The sequence below is a fragment of the Ornithodoros turicata genome, chromosome 5 (genome assembly GCF_037126465.1).
Source record: "Ornithodoros turicata isolate Travis chromosome 5, ASM3712646v1, whole genome shotgun sequence".
NCBI lineage: Eukaryota > Metazoa > Arthropoda > Arachnida > Ixodida > Argasidae > Ornithodoros > Ornithodoros turicata.
Genome location: NC_088205.1, coordinates 45,413,011 through 45,433,885, shown reverse-complemented (window position 1 = coordinate 45,433,885; position 20,875 = coordinate 45,413,011). Strand labels below are relative to the sequence as shown.

Genomic DNA, 20,875 nt, shown 5'->3' with positions numbered 1-20,875 from the left:
ACACTATTGCATAGATGCAGGCCAGCAGTAGACAAACTCTAATACTGCAAAAGCCTGAGTTCAGACACAAACAGAAGGGGCGTATACTGGTACATATTGCCGTCCTTCTCAATATGGTGGACGACTGGAGTGCTCGGTTTGAGTCTTGTGTTGTCCTTCTGGTTGTGCCGAGACTCAGTGCACTGTGAAGGCCTCCTGTGTGTTGTCCACCACATTGAGTTTGCTTGTCTGACCACCTCAACCTCTCCAGTACTTCATAGAAGCTTCCAAGAAGGAAAGCTTGCACAGCACCTTGTTCATGGTTCATAGAGAATATAAAATTCTACCTTTGAAATACCAGAACTGTATCCAAATAAAAGTTCTAGGAGGATATAATGACTTCTTATGTATCATCATCCATTAATTGTTGTCTTCTAGGCAATACCCTGAGGGTATAACTACAGACACCATTGTCATATGTGTACAATGAAAACACACAAGATGCAAAGACATTCGCAAGCAAGAGCATTACACAAGGAACAATTACCGACTTTTTAAGGCTAGTTCATGTAGACTAAAGTTTATTTTTGCAATGGTTGGATATTTGGGTCCTTGCAAAGCCTGGTAAATTGGACGTACTGAATTACAGAAACTGTTCTCCAGGGACTGGTTGTACATGTGAGCGTTTGCAAAGCAGATACCTATAGTAAAGCAGTGCCTGTCACGCCATTTCGGTTCTACAGCTGAACTTCGATACAATAAATGTCAATTTGACGAAAACATCTACTTAAATGTATTATTTCTGTTGCACATACGCATCGCCATAAATGCTAATACATTTCTGTGCTCAATATAACCAAACGTCTGCGTTTGGCGCTATTTAATGAAGCCTGTAGGCACTAAAAGCATGAAAATATCTGTTGCAGCGCCGCACGTGCCGCTCCCCAAGTGAGGAAGAGAGTAGAAGTGTCAACGTCACAATGTGCTCTTATTGGTTATTCCCGTTGTCACGTGGAATGCCATAAACGGCAGATCGAGCCATGCCATGACATCCCATCCATACTATCACTTTTGCTATGGAAGCCATGCAGTCAGTCCAGTGACACTTTTGTGTTTGACACTTTCAACCTTTTTCCTGTGCTTCTTCGTGACCAGCGCAGTCCGAAAACGAAATGTTTTGCCATCTGATGGGGAAACTATGATTATCAATGCCATATTCAAGAGTGAAAAGAAAAAGGGCATTGTTGTCCATGACTTACGAGCATCCTGTACTTGCTATGTAAGAAAGGATGGAAAGGACGGTTCAGGCAAAACTGACTTTTTTTGTACACTAGTGAACGGCACCATAAGTATGGCGATGACATTTCTACTCAATAACACCTGCGTGACATTCAAGAATAATAGTGCCTTTCACATATATTTTATAGCAGTCTTATGACAAAATAACAAAGCATAGAATTTTCTGTGCAGGTCAGCGCTTCAGACATTTTTCTTGACAGGTTTGATTTAATTAATGACTCTGTTTGACAAGCTATAGTATGGTCATGTTCAGTTTCGTTACATGGATGTTCAACAGTATTCTGGTGGTACCAGAGTTTGAGACAGGAATGTCAGGGGAACATTTGCATCTTTGTTTGTTTATTGTTGTTATTATACCTTATCAAAGCACGCAGTAAATGTTTTCCCGCAAAGGGGACCAAACCCCCGTAACGCAGGTCCACAGCCCGCAGCACCCCAACAGCGTCAACACATCAATAACAAGGTGAAGAAAAGCAATGAAATAAATGTAGACGAAATAGTCCACAGGACGTCCTGTAGTCAGAGCCTCATCACTCATTTTGTTTTTCTCTCCTGCTTGTTCCCCAGGGCAATGGGCTGCACGAGCTGCATTCCTGATGGTGTGCTTGCACACCCGGGAACTTTCTCATTGTACCTTGTATAGCACGACCGCATGCGCCGTGTGGTGGCATGCATGTTACGCTGCGCATCTCATGTGTTGCTCACACATGTGCCGTTCATGGCAGAATATTTGAATTTCTTTTGCGCGTATACTGGAATCACGTGATGAACAAACATTTGAAGGAATAAACCAGCAGCCAAAAGACAGAGGTGGGGAGACATTATACTTGCACATGTCAGTACACAAACTACCTTCCCTTGCTACACTTGTGATGAACAAAGCTTGAAATTTGCTACAGATGCCAATGGAATGAACAGGCTGGGGCAAGTGGAGGCAAGTAAAGAAAGTGTGTGAAAGAAGATAAAGAAAGGAAAGGAGAAAAAGCTCAGAAAATGCTAACATTAATGCTTCCATCTTGAGGAAGCCTGAGCAATGGGCAACACAGAAAACACGAGCACAAGATATTAAGCAATGAATTAAGCCACTCATGGAAAAAGGTGCTGATGCCAGGAATCGAACCTGGGTCTTCTCTTTTCTGGTTAGATATGCTACCGCTACACCACGACAGTAGACTTTCCTGTCCTATAGTCAGTGACAACATTAGTCATACACTTGACCCTGCCCCCACACAAGAACTGCTCCGCACGCGTGAATGTAGTGCAGCGTTGGCCAAGTGGGGACTGGAAGGAGAGAGAGAGCCGGCACTACATCGCGAAGCAGGGCCGTCGTGCAAAGGATGGTAGCTAATCACAGGAGCCTTCCACGGATGAGTGGGCGGTCCCAATATTAGGACTTAAGTTGTTACTGACTATAGATTCAAGGCTTAAATGTTTGTGTCATCCATATTTGTTCCTGCCTCGGCTAATTCTTGTTGTCAGTGAGTGAGTAATATGTGAGAGAGAATGGGAATAGCATGAATGGTTGTCCGTCCCCCTTGTAACTGAGGCACTCTAGCTCAAGGAAAGACTGCTGTCGTGGTGTAGAGGTAGCATATCTGCCCGGAAATCAGAAGACCGAGATTCGATCCCTGGCCTCGGCACCTTTTCTTTGAGCTGCTTAATTTGTTAATACTTGGCCTTCATAGAGGCAGATTCCTTGTGAATTCCTTTGTTTTCAACTGATCATTAGAAAAACAGAAACAGTGCACAGCTTGCCTGTTTCAGTGTTTAGAATGCCTGCTATTGAGGAATAGGAGATGATGTACTTGAGATGAAAATGTAAAGGGTCATCCTTGCCAGCCCCATTGTGACCATTATTTTATGGTTTGTTTTAATAAGGGATGCCAAATAGTTATTCGCAACCACAACATTGTTTGTCATTGACAACTGCATTCAGTGTGCGAAGTCCACACTGAATGGTACCCGAGTTTGTTGCATACAGTCCCAATTCAAGAGGGAGCTTGTAATTTCTGCTGCATGCATTCCCCATGACACAGCCTCACTCTGTATTCACACAAGTCAGTTTTCTGCCGGAAGCAAGTCGGAAAGGAGGGAGAGGATATCCAAGATAAACGAGGTCACTACTCGTCTGAAGACACTCGCTCGTTCTCTACCATTCACATGAGTCAGTTTTCCCGACGGCCTGTCAGTTTTCCGATCCCTTCTGTTTTCGTTTTCGCGCTTGCATTTCGTCTATGTCTAGCGTAGGATGAACCAATGAAAAAGAAAACTTATTGCACTTGCGCTCCTTGTGGACGATGCAGAGTGCATACAAGAGAAACCGGGACAAGATATGGGCCAAAGAATAGATTCCGAAGAAGCGCTATGGAATGTAAAACAGCATTAACCCAAATCTCCATGTGGACGACCCAAACGCCTGTCAGAGTATTTTGAGAATAGACGTTGTCACGTTCGATTTTATCTTCCACAAATGAAGCGTATCTCGATGCTGAGCACCAATATAGGCGCGATAGCGTGCCGACAATGATCGACTGGCGATGATGCTGCGATATTGAGCTACAGGTAGTCAATAATTAAATTAAGTTAAATCAATTCAATTTTTTTTTTTCAATTCAATTTTTTGAAAAATATTTTTTCAAGGACAGTTAGCTGTTGTACTTCACCTAGACATGGTCCAAGAGGACATAGTAAGGATGTAACAGCTTCATAGCAATGTTCCAAATATGGTCCTAGGTTAGTATGACATGTAACAATGAGATGAGAAATTGGACTTACGTCTGGCACAGGTTGGAAAATAAGGCCATCCACTTCGTGGGACATGTTTCTAGAAAATTTTTCACCTAGGAGCTGAAGAGAAAACAGGAGGGCGTCAGAGCGTAGAGACATACACAGTGAAATCTCACTAGTATCATTTTAATACTATTTCATATAAGTGAAAGCATCCAAGGTTGGCACAAGGAAGCAATATTTTGTTATCGTTTGTGCATACTGTGCACACCCCAGGTGGTCCAAATTATCCGTCAAAATTAGTCGTACCCACAACAGCACATTCCTGAAAACAGCCCACTCAGAACAGCTCAAGAAATATGTGCCTCCATCTCCCCTTGACAACTTATTGTTGTCAGTGAATTGACGCGCGACGACTCGTACAACTCGTGAGACACTTGATGTGCAACACGTCGCCTATCCCATGCATGCCTGTGATACATGTGCAAGCGGGGTTACAGACTCCAGTGTTGCAGTGGACTGAGGTAGATGATGACGAGACACTACGCATGTCACCTGCTGAACCGTGCTGAGTCAGTCAGTCTTCGATTAGAGATGTTCTGTTCACATCTTGGCTCACTATTACAAGTGTAACAATAAATCTCTTGACGGTCTCAACGGCAAGATACCCAGCTAACTGCTTCATATAAGGTGCACCCTACACGTTATTTTAAACAACTTACTGCACTGATCAACAAATGCATTGTGTGGCCCCACACTAGCACTGACATCCTGTGGCGTGGTGTGGGGGGTGTAGGCATGGTCACCCCAGCTCAATATTTTTTTGGGCGGAAATTATTGACAGAGAGAAAAAAAGTATGAGAATCTGTAGTGCGTGTTGGTTGGGACTGAACCTGATTGAGAGTGCGTAGGAACGAAAAAAGAGTTTGACGAAAAAGAAAAAAAGTTCAAAATGAAAACAGTCAAACTGTTTCTTGCTTGAAAAAGTCTCAATTTTTTAACATTTGGCACTGTAGGAACGAACTTCTGAGCGCCTTAAAGACGGAGGCGATTGAAACGAGGTTCGATATACCATGCCAGTGTAAAATTATATCCTGTGTGCTTCGGCAGTAGACTGCGTGCGTTGAGACAGCACCACATATTCTCAAAGTGAAGCAACTGAAGTGCAAAGTCCATGAAGTGCTTTCTACTACAAGCGCTTCTCACGTTTCTCCGAAACTGCTTCTTTAACAGAAAGTAGAGCCATTTCTGTGGACTTTCCCCTTTGAATACCGAACTGGGATTGTGTCAACACATTATTCACCTGTAGAAAATAAAGCAATCTTTAATGTAAAATTTCCTCTACCACTTTACAACGGTAAAACGGAAATCAGTCCATAACAGGACAAACAAGAAGAGTAAGATCCTATACTGATTGGAGTTATCTTGCTACCTTTCAGGAAAGATTCTAGCCAAAGAGCATTAACTTCTTTTCTCTTCAGGTACTTCACTGTCTTGTACTGGGACCGTCAGTTAATGATGCTGTCGCCTTGACGGGAGGGCATCACGTTCCATGTGACCTTCTCACGACATCCGCTCAAACGCTGCCTTCCTGCGCCATGCTGATGATGGCCCAATAATGCCGAAACAGCTGTCCAGTGCTGGTATGGCGATGTTTGAGCTATAAACTCATACATTACGTGCAACCAAAGAGCTTCGGTTTCTTTTTTCTTCATCAAGTACACCAGTGCCATACCCAACACCAATATCAAATACTTGAAATATTTGACCCTACAGAGACCTTGCGACCATATAAGAGAACACCTTGCATTAGCAAGACATGCTAGATTAAAAGAAGAGAGAAAAAAAAAAAGCTGAGTAAGAGAGGCAACAGGAACCAACAATCTTCAATGCATGTTATCACCAGCAAGCTGTAGAAAACATGGCGGTAGGCGCAATTCATGCCTGTGTAAAGGCGGTTTGGGACAGCAGCATTAGCCTTGAGCAAGCTGATCAATGAAAGGACAGCTCTTTATTAGAGGCAACTGCCCTGCTACAACAACGATGCCAAGCAGCACCCAGCTGCGCTCGAAATACCTAAACAAAGTCTCTGACAAACATACCCGATCGAAAAATCCGACAAGATTCCATCAGAAATTCTAATGGTCCATTAGAACATTTTTTTGGACTGTCAGAGCAGCTTGTCAGACCATTAACAACTCCTAGTGGTCCAACAGGACTGTTAGCGGTCCGACAAATGCTGTCCCACAGCCCGTCAGTTGGGCTGAATGGCCCACAAAAAGGCCTAATGGTACCACAGGGCCCCTGGAGGCAAAGCAAAGGTATCCAACTGCCCATCAGGAGAGCTTAGTGGCCCCAGAACCCAATGGTTCGTCAACGAGGCTTTGTGGTCAAACAGGTGATGTCTAGTAGTAGATCAGGGGCCCCTAATAGGACATCAGAGATATCACATAGCGTATCGCTAAAACACTCTATGCAAGACCCAGTAAAGGACAGAACTGCAAAAGATAACACGGAAACTGCGTCGTGTCCAGTCCTAGTTTTGTCCTTTAGTGTTTCCTTCTATTGAAAGCTCTATAGCTGTTATAAGAAATTAACAACACTGTAGCCGACATTCTTACCGTATTCAACATGGCAGTTTTCATGTCCTGACAGGCCGATAGGCCTCCGAGTATTAAACTACTGTTTTATGCCGTCAGACACATTGCGACTCGGAATATTCTAATATCGCTTCAAGATTCAGTCAAATATGGTTCGTGATATGTGACCCCTAAAAAGCCTCCCTGAAACTGACCAGCACTCAGAGACACAAGCTGCGAACGGCCCAGCGTGTAAAGACGATTAAGCATCGCGCGACGCTCGCAGCCTAAAACAGGCCACGTGCCAGTACCATAGGCATCCATAAAACAACTGGGAGCTTCATAGATGGATGTCCCTTTCCGTATATCTGCCGGATGCCGCGTGTCAGCAGTTTAAAAATTTTCCTAGTCCTCACGGAATTCTCCGATGGAATGGCATGTTGCGAGAGAGAAAAAGACGCGAGACTGCACTGCGAAAGTTCAATTTTTGGTGAACGTACAGAATACGCTGTGTTAGTCTTGAGTTAATACCTCAAGCCATTCCTCACTTCAATGTTGCTCGTGTGAGTAAATAAAATACATTTAGATACCACATCCGTTCTATTTAAACGCAGCCGCAAACAGGACTCTTGGATTCGCCAGATCATGGGAGACAAGCTATAAAGATAGTATTTGTGCTATCTGCATCCATTTTCACTTTGATATGCTCAGGTCACCCTTCAACTTCAAGGAGGGAGGCGAAAGTGAGCCGGTCCTTTGTATTTTGGAGAAGGACCCCTTCACAACGTGGTCCGCCTTTGGGCGGGCCGTGTCTTTGAATGTCCGGTCCATAAAATGGTTGTTGCGGCACTTTGAGGCCTATGCATCAAAGGAAATGGACTTTGCCACCCTTTGTGAGCTTTTGGGCATTCAATTCTGGACAGCGTTTTTTTTTTCTATTTTTTTTATTCTTTCTGTTTACTTCTTGAAATGCTGCATGCATTGTATATTTTCAAAAGACTTGGAAACAAAAGAAAGAGATGCAGCTAGAGTGATTAAATTGTGTCATGACAGGAGCCGGGAAAAAGACAGGAAGAAACGAATTCTTACTTTTTACTTTTGTGGAGCGCCCATAAAGCCATTAGATTCTTAGGCCCTAATGGTCCCATCAAACCGCTAAACTGTTAGCCCTACTGGAGATGTCCCAAATTACGATCCATTATGATTGGCATTGATGGATTTTTCGAGCGGGAACGTGAGAAATGAAACACGACCAGTCAAAAAGTCAGGCAAAAATATCTGTGATTATTGATGCCAGCACAGCTTCAAGGAATCTACTACTACACAAGATAGAAAATCATAGCTGCTGGCGCCTCTCTTTACAATGAGCATTAGTTGCGGAAACTTGATCCAGCGATCTTAAGAGGGCAAACCAGCTCTCCGTCCCAGTGTATTTCCCATGGAACATCTAAAAGCGATAAAACCCCGGTGCAGGGGACACAAAGAGACAACACAGACGAAGCACTGCGCTTTTTAACCATGGAACATGTCTTAGGCTTTTTCTCTGTAACCACCGGGCAGATTTTAACGTGGGTGGTTTCACTATAAAGAGGAAGACGAGATGTATTAAATAACAGGACAGAATTCTGAAACATGTCGTATGTATTTTACGGCGACGTCACAAATGTGAAAAAAATACACATTTCTTCTCGTCCCTCTTTGAACAGGTTTTTATTAAACTTCTATAGCCATTGCAAAAATATTGTCGTGTTATTTTTTCTCGAAATATTTCAGGAATCAATAGACAACAAATTTATATGTCTACCACTTTTCGTTTTTATAAAAAAACAGGAAATATGAGTACACATACACACCGACTGAAAGCCCAGTGAACCATGTCACTCTGTGTCGCCATCTGCCGTCGCACAGGAAAAACCGTGCGGCACATTTTGACGGTATCCATCCGCCGAGCAAGCGAGGAGGTTGGAGATGGCTGGTTCCTGCATCTTCTTTCTCTCCCCTTTACATTCATGGCTCGCGGACTTACGGCATGGCCTTGGAGACCAGTACAAAAGGTTGCTTATCTGCTCGTAGAGGGATTGTTCTATGAGCCTGCATAGTCGTGGCCCATGTAATGTGAAGAGAAAGCACACTGAGACCTAAGACCAACAACCCTCTTATTTTTTTCTCTTTCTCTCTGTGCACGGTGCGCGTAAAGAGAAGTGAGACGAATTTGTGAGCTTCACATGAAACATCAATTTGCCCGATTATGCCGGTTCGAGTTTGCGCAGACTCAGTCAAATGTTTGAACTGTCTCATAAGGCTAACGAGAATCTTTCGTATTTCCTGTTAGTGCAAGCCTAGCTTTACAGCCATTCCAGTAACGTTCAACAGGACGGTCCTGTAATGTTCGTAATGCTGAAATAATGCTCAGAAATTCTACCTTCACCTCCTATAATAATAATTCGCCATGTTCTTTTGTTTTCGCTGCATGCCTCAGTCATTTCTGAACTTATGACGTTTTTAGGAGGACCTCGATATTCCCGGTTGCAAAATCCCCGATATCGAAATTCACGGGGTGTAGGAAAAAATGGTCATGCAAGCGCCTACCCTGCCAAAAATACAGGGGCGTAGTTGCAGATAGTCGGTGAAGCACATCACAGCTGACCGAGTGTTATCATTTGCTCTCCCGATTTGAAATTCCATTCAATGAGCAACATCAAATCGATAGAATTCGCTGCACTAGTTCGCCAGTGATATCGTTCTCTGGATGCTAGTATTTTTCTACTGTTGGCCAGACACGGGTTTTACAGTTGTCCCCTGCATCCTTTCTGTGTCGAGCTTACTGTGTGATGAGCTTGCCCGTATCATCAAGAGACCGCTCAATTTAGCTGCACTCATTGGCCCCTGTGAAGATCCTGTGCTCCATCATCGGGCTCTTCACCTGCTCATGAACTTCCTGTCGTCCACTGGATTGCTCCAGATGCTTTAATTCTTTCTCGTATTTTCATTCTTCCTTCATCATCTTCATATAAGGTTCCACGTGCAACTGGGTAGGGTACCGCACCACCGCGGTGAAACACCCCATCTCATCGTCATCATCTATTGTTGTTGTTCTGTGTCGATGTCTATGAACAATAAAAGCTGTACACCCATTTATTAATTGTTCTATTGCCCGTACAGCTCCGCTTCTGCTGAATATACGGTTCATCGACATAGAAAGTATGAGAGAAGAACTGCGAAGTCTGTGTCTGACCAACAATAGGAAAATACGACATAAGAGATACGCTATGCGATATTGGGGCACCACCAGTGAGCACCATCCAAATCATCCAAAGAGGTTATTTATTTATTATATTATTTATTTGTCAAAAATGTTTATTATTTGACATCAATTATTACTTGAAAAAGGGTTGGGGATTAGGGGTGAAAGACATGTATGGCATGTTTAGTCACTATGTGTCAGAGCAGAAAAACCTATCAAGTTGCCGAATGGGCTAGGATGAACAACCCGGCCCTTGGACCGCATTTTGGATGCAAAAAAATGGGTTCACATGAGGAATGGGTTTAGGATTTATTTGTTGTTGTCGTTGTTGTTTACGAGCAAGGGGATTACACCCAGATAAATGTTCCTTAGGATAACGCCATTTAGAACTGCAGCTTTCTTTTTTGTTCCCTTTCGTTTTTTTTTCTTCGTTTTTTCATCAACGCTCCAGGTGAACCAATAAGAAAAATCCATCAAACGACCGCTGCCGTTTTGATCAAACGGCTTTGGATCAAATGGCTTTCGACGAAATTTGCCGCATTCAATCAAACGGCTTGTGTCACAGTCAATATTTATTTGTTGTTGGGGAATTGCTTCCTACTCTTGCCGTGTCGTCTGTACTCAGCAAAATAAAATAGAGGGAGAGAGGAACAGAAAGAACAGGTGCAATCCGCACAAGACAAGCAGTGCAGCGAATGTAACTGCTTTTATGTTCCTCGTTCAATGGCTTGCAGCTTTTATTGTTAATTGAAATCAATGTTAATTTTAAAAAGCCTGTGTCCCAATTTCAACAAATATTGAGGGCGAATGATAGGACTTGATCGGCTATGATACGTTTTGATACGGACCATTATTTCCACCCACGCAATCAGGGACCATTTTTTTCCTGGACCATTTTTTCTGGAACCCAAATTCACGTTCTCGAAACAAGGAAAATCAACGAGAATGCTCGATTGCTTCGTAAGATTATATGCCGTGTTTAAAAATCCAACATGACTATTTACCACAGAAATTCACGAAATTTCGATGTCTGTCCAAGCCTATGTAGGACAGTCGTCGTTTGTCGCGTGAAGGAAGGTGGCACTCCAAAGCGTAACTCTGGAGCGACCTTGATCGATTATATGAAATAACTTCTCCGTGATCATTCCCTCAGTTGGCAATTGACTGGCGCTCAGATTCATCTCTGGAAACCCCATTTTGCAATTCCATCTGTGTCTGTGTTGCCTTACAAGAATAATGATTTGCCTAAAATATGCATAAACTTGGCTCACAAGGTGTCACATTCTTCAGCTTTTCCATGACCGAATTACACGTTTTCAAATTTGAATTGAATTAACTGAGCCCTCAGCGTCCAACACGATGAAATCTGGAGGAAAAAATTTATGCTTCGAAAGTTCTTTTACAAAAAAAAAAACAAAAAAAAAAAACACATTTTCTTTTTCCACATGAAATATAAGGAGGTCGAACTGCACTTTATCCTACACTGAAACAACAACCTGTTATGTTGTCAAGTGATCGTGATTACTATTTTTTACTCTATGTCCTTTTATTATTTGTCGCATCGTTCTTCTTGGTGTCCAGGGAAAAAAAAAAAAAGAAATACCGTATTTTCACGCGTATCAGCCGCGGCTTATGCGCAAATTTTTTTTTTCGCGGACGCTCTGCGGCTTATCCACGGGTGCGGCTTATCTGATGGCTATTTTTCCCTGGTATTTTCCCCATACCCCGGATTAAACAAAAGGGCCGACAGTGCCTCATGTTTTTTTCGGAACACCGCCTACTGGAACACCACCAATTCATCAATCCACAAAGAACACACACACACACACACAACAAGGGCACAATCCGATCTTAGTAGAACACTAGAACTGACCTCCTTTGTTATACATCATGCCGACACCGGAATCATCCCGACACCGGACCACAGGGTTTATGGCCTTCCCCACGGTCTCGTTTGTCGGCAGGAAGGGTTCAATACACCTGACATCGGGATAAAACGTGTTCAGCTAAGCGTCAGTTCTCATTTGGCCTGAGCAGCAGCATTCGTGGACACGGGCACGGCAGTTAGAGGTAAGGCATGGCTCCAAAGCGGAGGCACAGCTACGACAGCGGCTTCAAACCAAAAGTCGTCGACGTCGCGGACCAGTACGGGAACAGGGCAGCTGGCAGGGAGTACGCCGTCGACGAGCGTTGAAAGTCTCTATTGATTTTGTTTGTGCATCACTGGTTTAGCGCACAAAGCAGTCGCGTCGTATTACCCGCGGCTTATCTGCGAGTGCGGCTTATCTGCAAAAACATTTTCAAAATGTATCTAAAAACGAGTCCTGCGGCTTATCTGCGGTGCGGCTAATGCGCGTGAAAATACGGTCCCTGTTCGAAATATCGTGACTCCCACTGCGAGGTCTCGCCGTCTGAACTTGGCTGGTTCCGTGTGTGTCGACCCAAATCCTTTATCTCCCGCCCACATCTGCCTTTCTTTGTACGGCTTCGTAAACGGGGACAATTAGAGTCACTAAATAGGACGTTCAGCCAAAACAAAAAGGAAGGTCCCTGTCGCTGGGGGTTCTCCACTGATATAATTTTTCGGGGCTCGTGTAATGTGAAAGAAAAAGAAGGGAAAATAGAGGGGAAAGGAGTCTCTGAAATATATTCCTGAAGTTTCCGGGTAATAATAAGCAGTGTATTTTGCGACGGAAATTTTGTAAAGCATTTTGCACCAACGGCTTCAAGATGAATTCAGATATCTGGTAACACTTACTTACCAGAAATATATATATTCCAAAATGTCATTTTTGCATGAATGATAGAGGTATTAGTATCATGGTAAATTGCATGTAAGCGAGTGCAGGAATAAAATACTGTTTCGAGCACTAGACTTTCCAGGTTGGCATTGTAAGCGCGGTGTGCAGGCAACGTTTATAGCCTAATATACAGCCGCTAGTACATCCAGTTGAGAGCCTCCGAGATACCGACATCGCGGGAGAGCTTTGATAGCATATGAAGTAACTTTTCCGTGGTCATCTTGTGATTTCTGTAGTTGACAATCGACTAGTGATCAGACTCAGTGCTGGCAGCCTTCGTTTATTATACCATCTGTGTATGTATTGCCCATATTAAAATCCATACTATCCAATCACATTTGTACGTTGGCATATAGCAAGTATGCACAAGTAGAACAATATACAACAATACGAAGAGCAACTAAAAATTCCATAATGAGTCAGTACATACGCCAGTGACTTGTGAAAACAATAAATATAGTATAGGAGACAAGCAAAAAGATGCGAGTGTCCCGAATCGAACTGCGGACATGTCGACTCAAAGTCCGACACTTCACCTCTCGACAAACAACGCAGGGGAGCCGACTATCCTTGACTTTGCTGACCAAGAGCGAGGGAGGCTCAGCCTCCAAAATGTGCGCCAATAGGAGGACTCGGAAGACGGAGCCCCGCGGCCTCTGCTCTTGCCTAACAGATGGCGCACCAGTAGCACTCGGCTCGGGATATGTGACCCGCTGTCGTCTGCTTCTTCCGGTAGAGCTACGACCTTGAAGCTGACCTCTGCTCTCGCAACATTGGCACTCGGTAAGGGCACGTGTGGTCGCTGTAACCTAATTTCCGATGACACGGTGACAACGCACAATACTGCATAGTTTTGACGATTATGCTTTATGGATGTGCCATTGCCAAATTTGTGGCCAGTTCGACGTTTCGCTCCGCTCTTATGCGTGAACATTGCCTCAGCTCATGAAAAAGGAAAGAAATGTTGCTGCTTTTGTTCTACTCCTCGCACTGAAATAAATCATTTGAAATAACTGTACTGTGCGTTTCTTTTTTTCCCCCTTTTTGTAAGTAGTTACGGAAGAAGGTAATTATACTGTGTGTGTGTGTGTGTGTGTGTGTGTGTTTCGTTTTTGTAAGTAGTTACGGAAGTATGTAAAAAGGAAAGAAATGTTGCTGCTTGTTCTACTCCTCGCACAGAATTTTTTTTCCTTTTTGTAAGTAGTTACGGGAGAAAATAACTGTACTCTGTGTGTGTCTCTCTCTTTTTTTTTTTTTTGAAAGTAGTTATGGAAGGTGTCCGCCCGTTTGGTTGAAAGCCGTTTGTTCGAAAGCCGTTTGTTCGAAGGGTAGTTCAAAGCTCACAGCATGTCGTTAGCACCTCTTTTTTTCTGTAACTTTTGATTCGAGCATACGGAGCAGGCAATCAGTGTCCTCTTTTTTTTTTTTTGTTTCTTGCTTTTTTTTCAGCTAACGAGGGTAGACCACTGGTTATTTGCAGACCTTTGTCATCGACGAACAGCACAGCCTTCTGGCTTTTTACTCTCTCCCATCCGAAAGGAAAATAAAATTCAATTAAATTGAATTGAATTGAATAGAACAGTGCGGAAGTATACCGCGAACCAGTAGGACACATATTGAAGGAAATGGCCTCAAGTTGGGAGCAGCCAATAGTCTCTGCTTCTCCTGGGCACCCTTTTCATTGATGGCGACAAGTTTAAAGGGAACGATCCGAAATGGGATAATGATATGTGTGCGAAAGGCACTCGAAGTCCGTAAATGCTAAGAAGGATTTTTCGCCATAGTATAAAAGAAAGATATTATATGAACAGCCATATAAAACCTTAGTTCAACCTTTTTTAGAGTACGCATCTGCAGTCTGAGAGACCTACACATCCACGTCACGAAAAAAAAAAAAAAAGAAAGCAGACAAAGTACAAAGATCTGCTCCCCGGCTTATATTGTCTAGGTTTCGAAGGGATTCTTCGCTTACATGTATGTTACAAGAACCAGATTTAGATTCACTTGCACATAGGCGGAAAGTAAATAAACTAAACCACAACAAATAAGTAATGGTGATGTAGTAAATAAACTAAAACTGTTCTTTCTCCAAACCATGGTCAGTTAACTACAAACGTTAATAATACATTGTTAAAATTTGTCCACGATCGACGCGAATAAATCATTCAAAAATATCATTTATTTATTTGATTTATATATTTGTCAAAAATGTTGATTATTTGATAATTGACATCAATTATTATTTGACAAAGTGTTGGGGGACTAGGGATGAAAGGCATGTATGGCCATGTTTAGTCACTATCTGTCAGAGAGGAAAAGCCTATCAAGTTGTCGAATGGGATAGGGTGAACAACCCAGGCCATCCGCCTTCTGGATGCGAAAGAGTGGATTAGGATGAGGAATGTGTTTATGGGCAAGTGGATTACACAGAGTGAAATATTCCTTAGGATAACAGCATTTAGAACTGAAGCTTTCTTTTGTTGTTTTCTTCTTCTTTTTTGTTTCATCAACGCTCCAAGCGAACCAATAAAAAAATCGATCAAACGACCGCTGCCGTTTCGATCAAATGGTGTTCGATGAAATGGCTTTCGACCAAATGTCCCGCGTTCGACCAAACGACGTTCGATCAAATGTCCCGGTACCCTTACAAAAACGAAACACACACACACAGTACAATTAGTTTCTTCCGTAACTACTTACAAAAAGAAAAAGACACACACACAGTACAATTATTTTCTTCCGTAACTACTTACAAAAACAAAAACAAAAAAGAAACACAGTACAATTATTTCAAATGAATTATTTCAGTGTGAGGAGTAGAAAAAGCAGCAACATTTCATTCCTTTTTACGTACTTCCGTACTTACAAAAATGAAACACACACACACACACAGTACAATTATTTTCTGCCGTAACTACTTTCAAAAAGAAAAAAGAAAAAGACACACACACAGTATAATTATCTTCTTCCTTAACTACTTACAAAAAGGGGAAAAAAAGAAACACACAGTACAGTTATTTCAAATGATTTATTTCAGTGCGAGGAGTAGAACAAAAGCAGCAACATTTCTTTCCTTTTTCATGAGCTGAGGCAATGTTCACGCATAAGAGCGGAGCGAAACGTCGAACTGGCCACAAATTTGGCAATGGCACATCCATAAAGCATAATCGTCAAAACTATGCAGTATTGTGCGTTGTCGCCGTGTCATCGGAATTTAGGTTACAGCGACCACACGTGCCCTTACCGAGCGCCAATGTTGCGAGAGCAGAGGTCAGCTTCAAGGTCGTAGCTCTACCGGAAGAAGCAGACGACAGCGGGTTACATATCCCGAGCCGAGTGCTACCGGTGCGCCATCTGTTAGGCAAGAGCAGAGGCCGCGGCGCTCCGCCTTCCGAGTCCTCCTACTGGCCCGCATTTTGGAGGTTTTGGAGGCGGAGCCTCCCTCACTCTTGGTCAGCAAAGTCAAAGATAGTCGGGGAGCGTGCTGCCTTAAACTCGCGACCTCAACCGTGCACCATGGGGATTATTTCGGAGTCGGAGGCGAACGGCATGATAAGGCATGGCGGGCGTGGCGCCATCTAGGGTCGGGAAAATCGTGAATCGGAGTTGCTCCTAGACTGGTATGCCCTGTTAATGCCTTCTGGACACCTTCAATGAGAGACTCCATAGAATAGACTTTGATGATTACAGGGAACTCTTTGCACTTGCAACAGATGTCAGTGATGGACTGAGGCAGCAGTTCACTATGTATCTGTAAGAGCCTGTGGCTACAAGCTCAGATCTTGAAATCATCAGTAATCAGTACAGCTCACTTTCGAGCATGGCACCTAGCCTCCTGTGTACGTCCAGCAGCAGCTGTGACACTGAGAAATGTTTTTTGCAGTTGCATAAGTTGCAGAGGCCCCAGCATTCTTCAGTGAGTGAAACTTTACTCAGCATGTAGATTATAATTGATGTACGTGGGGGCTATACTGTCTCGATTCCTATTAGGTAATGTGTTATCACAATCGTTAATAAAGGGTACACTCACTTTGTTTAAATGTGAAAACATCTCGTTTTCTTTTCCACCCAAACATCTGCTCTTTCATATGATATCCCCTAATTTCACCATGTTTTCTAGCACCAAAAATAAAACTCAATTGTTACCACCCAGACCTAAAAACTAGGGGTGTGCGAATATTGGAATTCGAATATCCAATATTCGATTTTTCGAATATTTGACTATTCCACGAATATGAACGACACAACCCGAAAGTGGGCTTCACCTGATGCTTCCGTGCATGAGGTGAAGCCTGCGTTACGAAATTGCCCTTGCTGCAGAACCAACACAGGCGGGATGGTGTTTAGTTTAACATAACGTTACGCAAAGTTAGTTTTGTAGACATCGTCTGAGGAAGGGGTGGTGCCCCTCCCACGTGCAGTTTAGCGGTGCCGACGACAGACGTTGATTTGATGTCTGTGAGGTTGCCTTTAAAAGTTAGGACTCTTGAATAATGACTACAGCCCACGAACAAGTAGGGTTTCTTAAAGATGTCCTTTACGTCTAAAATTTCAGTACTGCAACTTCCTAGGGCGAGTGCAAAGAAACTAAAAGGTGTTCATGGCAAAGCTGAGGCAGGATACCAATTCGTTTGTTTCACAAATGACCTGTGGTTGTCTGAAACAATTACAGCCTCATCCGTATAACAAGCTACTGCCTGGCATAAAATGTTGAAATGAAGGTAACCACTCTAGTACTCCAGTAAGTGTAGGCTCACCTGAAAAGCTGGAAGCACTCTCATGTAAAATTAAAGAGTAGGGGCTTTAAACAGAAGAATTGCATGTCTCTCTTGTGACAGTTAATCCCAGAAAAATTACACTAAAGCCACGGACCACAAAATGGAAACTTTTAGTGCAAAAGTCACATATTGTAAATTTTGCACGAATATTTGATATTCAATTCGGTATTCGGAATTTTTTCCCCCACTTGATTCAATGTTCGATTCGACTTAAAATATTCGGATTCGCACACCCCTACTAACAACACAAGGGTTTAAGTGGGTCGATAATTCTGTCACAATACATGGCTAGCTGCTTTACGTAACCAACAAAATTTACTTTCGTTTCTCTCAATGCCTGGGGTGCAAAGACAATTTCCATGTCCTGGGTGCAAAACAAAGCCATGCCCCAGCCTGTCTGAGCTTTTGAAAGTAGATATTGCAGAGCCAGAGGCAATGACATATCTGTGAAGGGTGCAATACAACCAGGGCATCGAACCGAAACGTTTTTCGGTTTGTTCCGGGTTTGGGTTCGGCCACAAAAAGTTTGGTTCCGGTTCAGTTCCAGAGTTCACCTATATCGGTTCGATTAACCGGTTCAGAGGCTGTAAACCAGTTCGGAACAGGCTTGAGGTTCTAATAATCAACAAAATTATAAAGAGCCACTAAAAATGATACAATATCTCTTAGTTACGCTTTTTATGCATTTATTTCTGTTTTGCGACCAACAGGCCCTCGTTTCATCCCTTCCCCGAACAACGTGCCGCCAATCTAGGCAGGCAGACCGCTCGAATCCCCACACCACCCCAAACACAAACCAACCCGAACTGAACCGGTAACCGAAGTTTTAGGATCGGTTCAGTTCCAGTTCAGTTCCAGCGAAAAATAACTGTTAATTCCGGTTTTCGGTTCGGTTTGATGCTCTGAATACAGCACACTCATGTTCTAATGATACACTGCTAAAATGGATGATTTTCACATGACAAACTGATGACAGAGCATCCGATCAAGCTTTCACGGGTGACGATGTCGTGAGAAACTTCCTTCAAGTATCTCTAGCCACAGAGTGAATACCTTTACCAATGTGCCACTTGAAGATATGGGGGAATATATGGGAAGGGGGGGGGGAATGGGAGGAGGAGGAGGAGGAGGAGGGTCGTTGGGAGGAACCCGAGAGGTCTGCCTGCCTGATTAGGCGGCATGTTTCTCGGGAAGGGAAAGGTGGTGGAGAGGAGGAGAGGAAAGGGTGAAGTGGAAGACCGAGCGGAATCCGCTCGGCGGGAGGATACCTGCGTCCATGGGCCGACTTCAGGGGAACTGTGCCGGCATACGCCTATTACACATCTGAGGGAAACCCAGGAAAAACCCCAGACGGCACAGCCGGCCCGCGGATTCGAACCGCGGACCTCCCAGTCTCCAAGCGCACGCTTTACCGCTGCGCCACCGGAGCTGGTGGGGGGGGGGAATGGTAGGTACAAGTCAGGCATTTTGAGAGCTATAGTGGTCATATGTTGCGTTGCCAAGCTGGTCAGTAACTATTTGAAACATACTAATGTGTCTTGCTTCATTTATGACAATATTGTTGCATATGTGTTACAGCATGCATAGTGCAGTATACAGTGAGTCTCCAATTCTTAATGCACTGCAACCCCCAGACTAAATGGAATTTACAACCATAATTACTCACCGATTCAGCACAGGTGACATCCCAAAACTCCTTCTGGCGTACTCCAAAGGGTTCGTTGTTTCGGTCGATACGTCCATCTCGCATTGCTTGCTTTCTCGGCTCACATATCTCCTTCGAGATGCAGATCAAGCGGACATTAAAGTCTGTCTTTCCCACCTCCTTGCCCTATGAGATAGAGCGATGGTACTATTAGTGATTTCTGGGCAACTGGAATGTGGATGATGTATGAACAAGGAAAGACAGAAAAATATGACAAGGTTTTAAAACTATTCATTCTACCAGCGCAAAATAACGACACAAACAAGAAGACGAGATGGCACATCTGCTGCACTCACAACTAATGAAAATTTATTTATTCAACGTGCAGTCCTTTTTGCTGAATGGTTGCTGCAGTGCAAGTTATTTTGTGCTGCTAGAATGAATAGTTTCAGCTAATACAAACTACCCTAAATGTGAAAATTGGTTAAGGTTTTAAAACAACTGCAATTCCAATTTCATTTCAAAAGCTTTCAGTGACCTTTATCCAGAGATGGGGTGTGGTTAATTACATGCAGTTAAACAGTAGTTAGAAACTATGTAGGAATGTACACTAAAGAGTTCATGTGGGATAGTTGGTACATACGTATTTGCTACTACAGAAGCACAGCCAGAGACAAGGGACGACAGACTTCACGCAACAACTGTTTACTAACGAGTGACGGAATTTATTGCGATAGAAAACAAGGAAAACACAAAGGGAAGTGAGAGGAAAAAGTGGCTTGTTAGTCATTATCTTCCTGTCCGGTGGTCTAACAGCACGCGTCGCACAGGTAGCTAATCTCTTGCAGCGATAAGTAAATTGAAGGCTGGCTCACGCAAATTTCCTTCCTGTGATTAGATATGATGCAAGCCACCACTATCTCACATGTACTTTGTTTTGCAAAGGCTTGCATTATACAGGGTGTTTTTTTTTTATAGCTTTTACAGAACTTTGCAGAATACAGAAAGCTATGAGAGCAGCATATATGGCATTTTGCAGTTGAGTTCTAGAGCAAAGCAGACATCCTCTCAAAGAAAGTGTGCAACTACAGAATGGCTAATTACCTAAAGTTAACTAATTAACTTTTTAATTAGGGGATTTCGGGCAAAAGCGAGATAGCAGATTGAGAGGCTCTCCTCGCTGAATGCCATCCACGTTTTAAAAAATCCCCAAACACGCACGTGCGTTAAAACATCCATCTCCGAATTTTGATATGCAAGTGAGTCAAAACCGCAGTGACTGAGGACGCAGGGAGTACAGCGCTCATTTCCCTCAAGAGGGCCATGTGATTTGGAGCAATTGAGATGATTGGAGTAGGTGCCACTCAGCTGGCTAGATAAACTGCTTTCCGGCCCAGATAAGCCTCTGTCAGTGAGGGTGATGCTCTCCTCAGTTGCACTTTTTTGGTTTCGGCTCATTTGCATCTCAAAATATGGGGACAGATATTTTAACAGACGTGCATGTTTCAGGATTTTTTAAAACGTGGAATGGCATTCAACGAGGAGAGTCTTTCAATCTGCTATCTCACTTTTGCCCAAAGTTCCCTAATTAAAGAGTTAATGAATGAATTTCAGGTAATTAGTCATCTTGCAGTTACATACTCTCTTTCAGATGATGTCAGCATGGCCGTAGAACTCCACTGCAAAAACGAGATCTATGCTGCTCTTACAGCTTTTTTTATAAAAATCCTGTAGAGGCTGAAAAAAAAACACCCTGTATCTAATCATGGGAAGGACGTTTTTGGTGAGCCAGCCTTCGATTGACTTATCGCCACAAGAGATTA

General features: G+C 43.2%; 1 protein-coding gene across 3 annotated transcripts in view; it reads right to left on the bottom strand.

Annotated features, from left to right (window-relative positions):
* The window catches only part of LOC135394424 (mRNA-capping enzyme-like), a 146,288-nt gene that overhangs the window by 37,966 nt on the left and 87,447 nt on the right, over positions 1-20,875 (bottom strand). For all 3 annotated transcript variants that reach the window (XM_064625160.1, XM_064625159.1, XM_064625158.1), the window contains 2 exons: positions 19,074-19,238; positions 4,054-4,125 (listed from right to left, as the gene is read on the bottom strand). In XM_064625160.1, the coding sequence (XP_064481230.1) occupies positions 4,054-4,125; positions 19,074-19,238 (237 nt within the window). The remainder of the gene's footprint in view (positions 1-4,053; positions 4,126-19,073; positions 19,239-20,875) is intronic.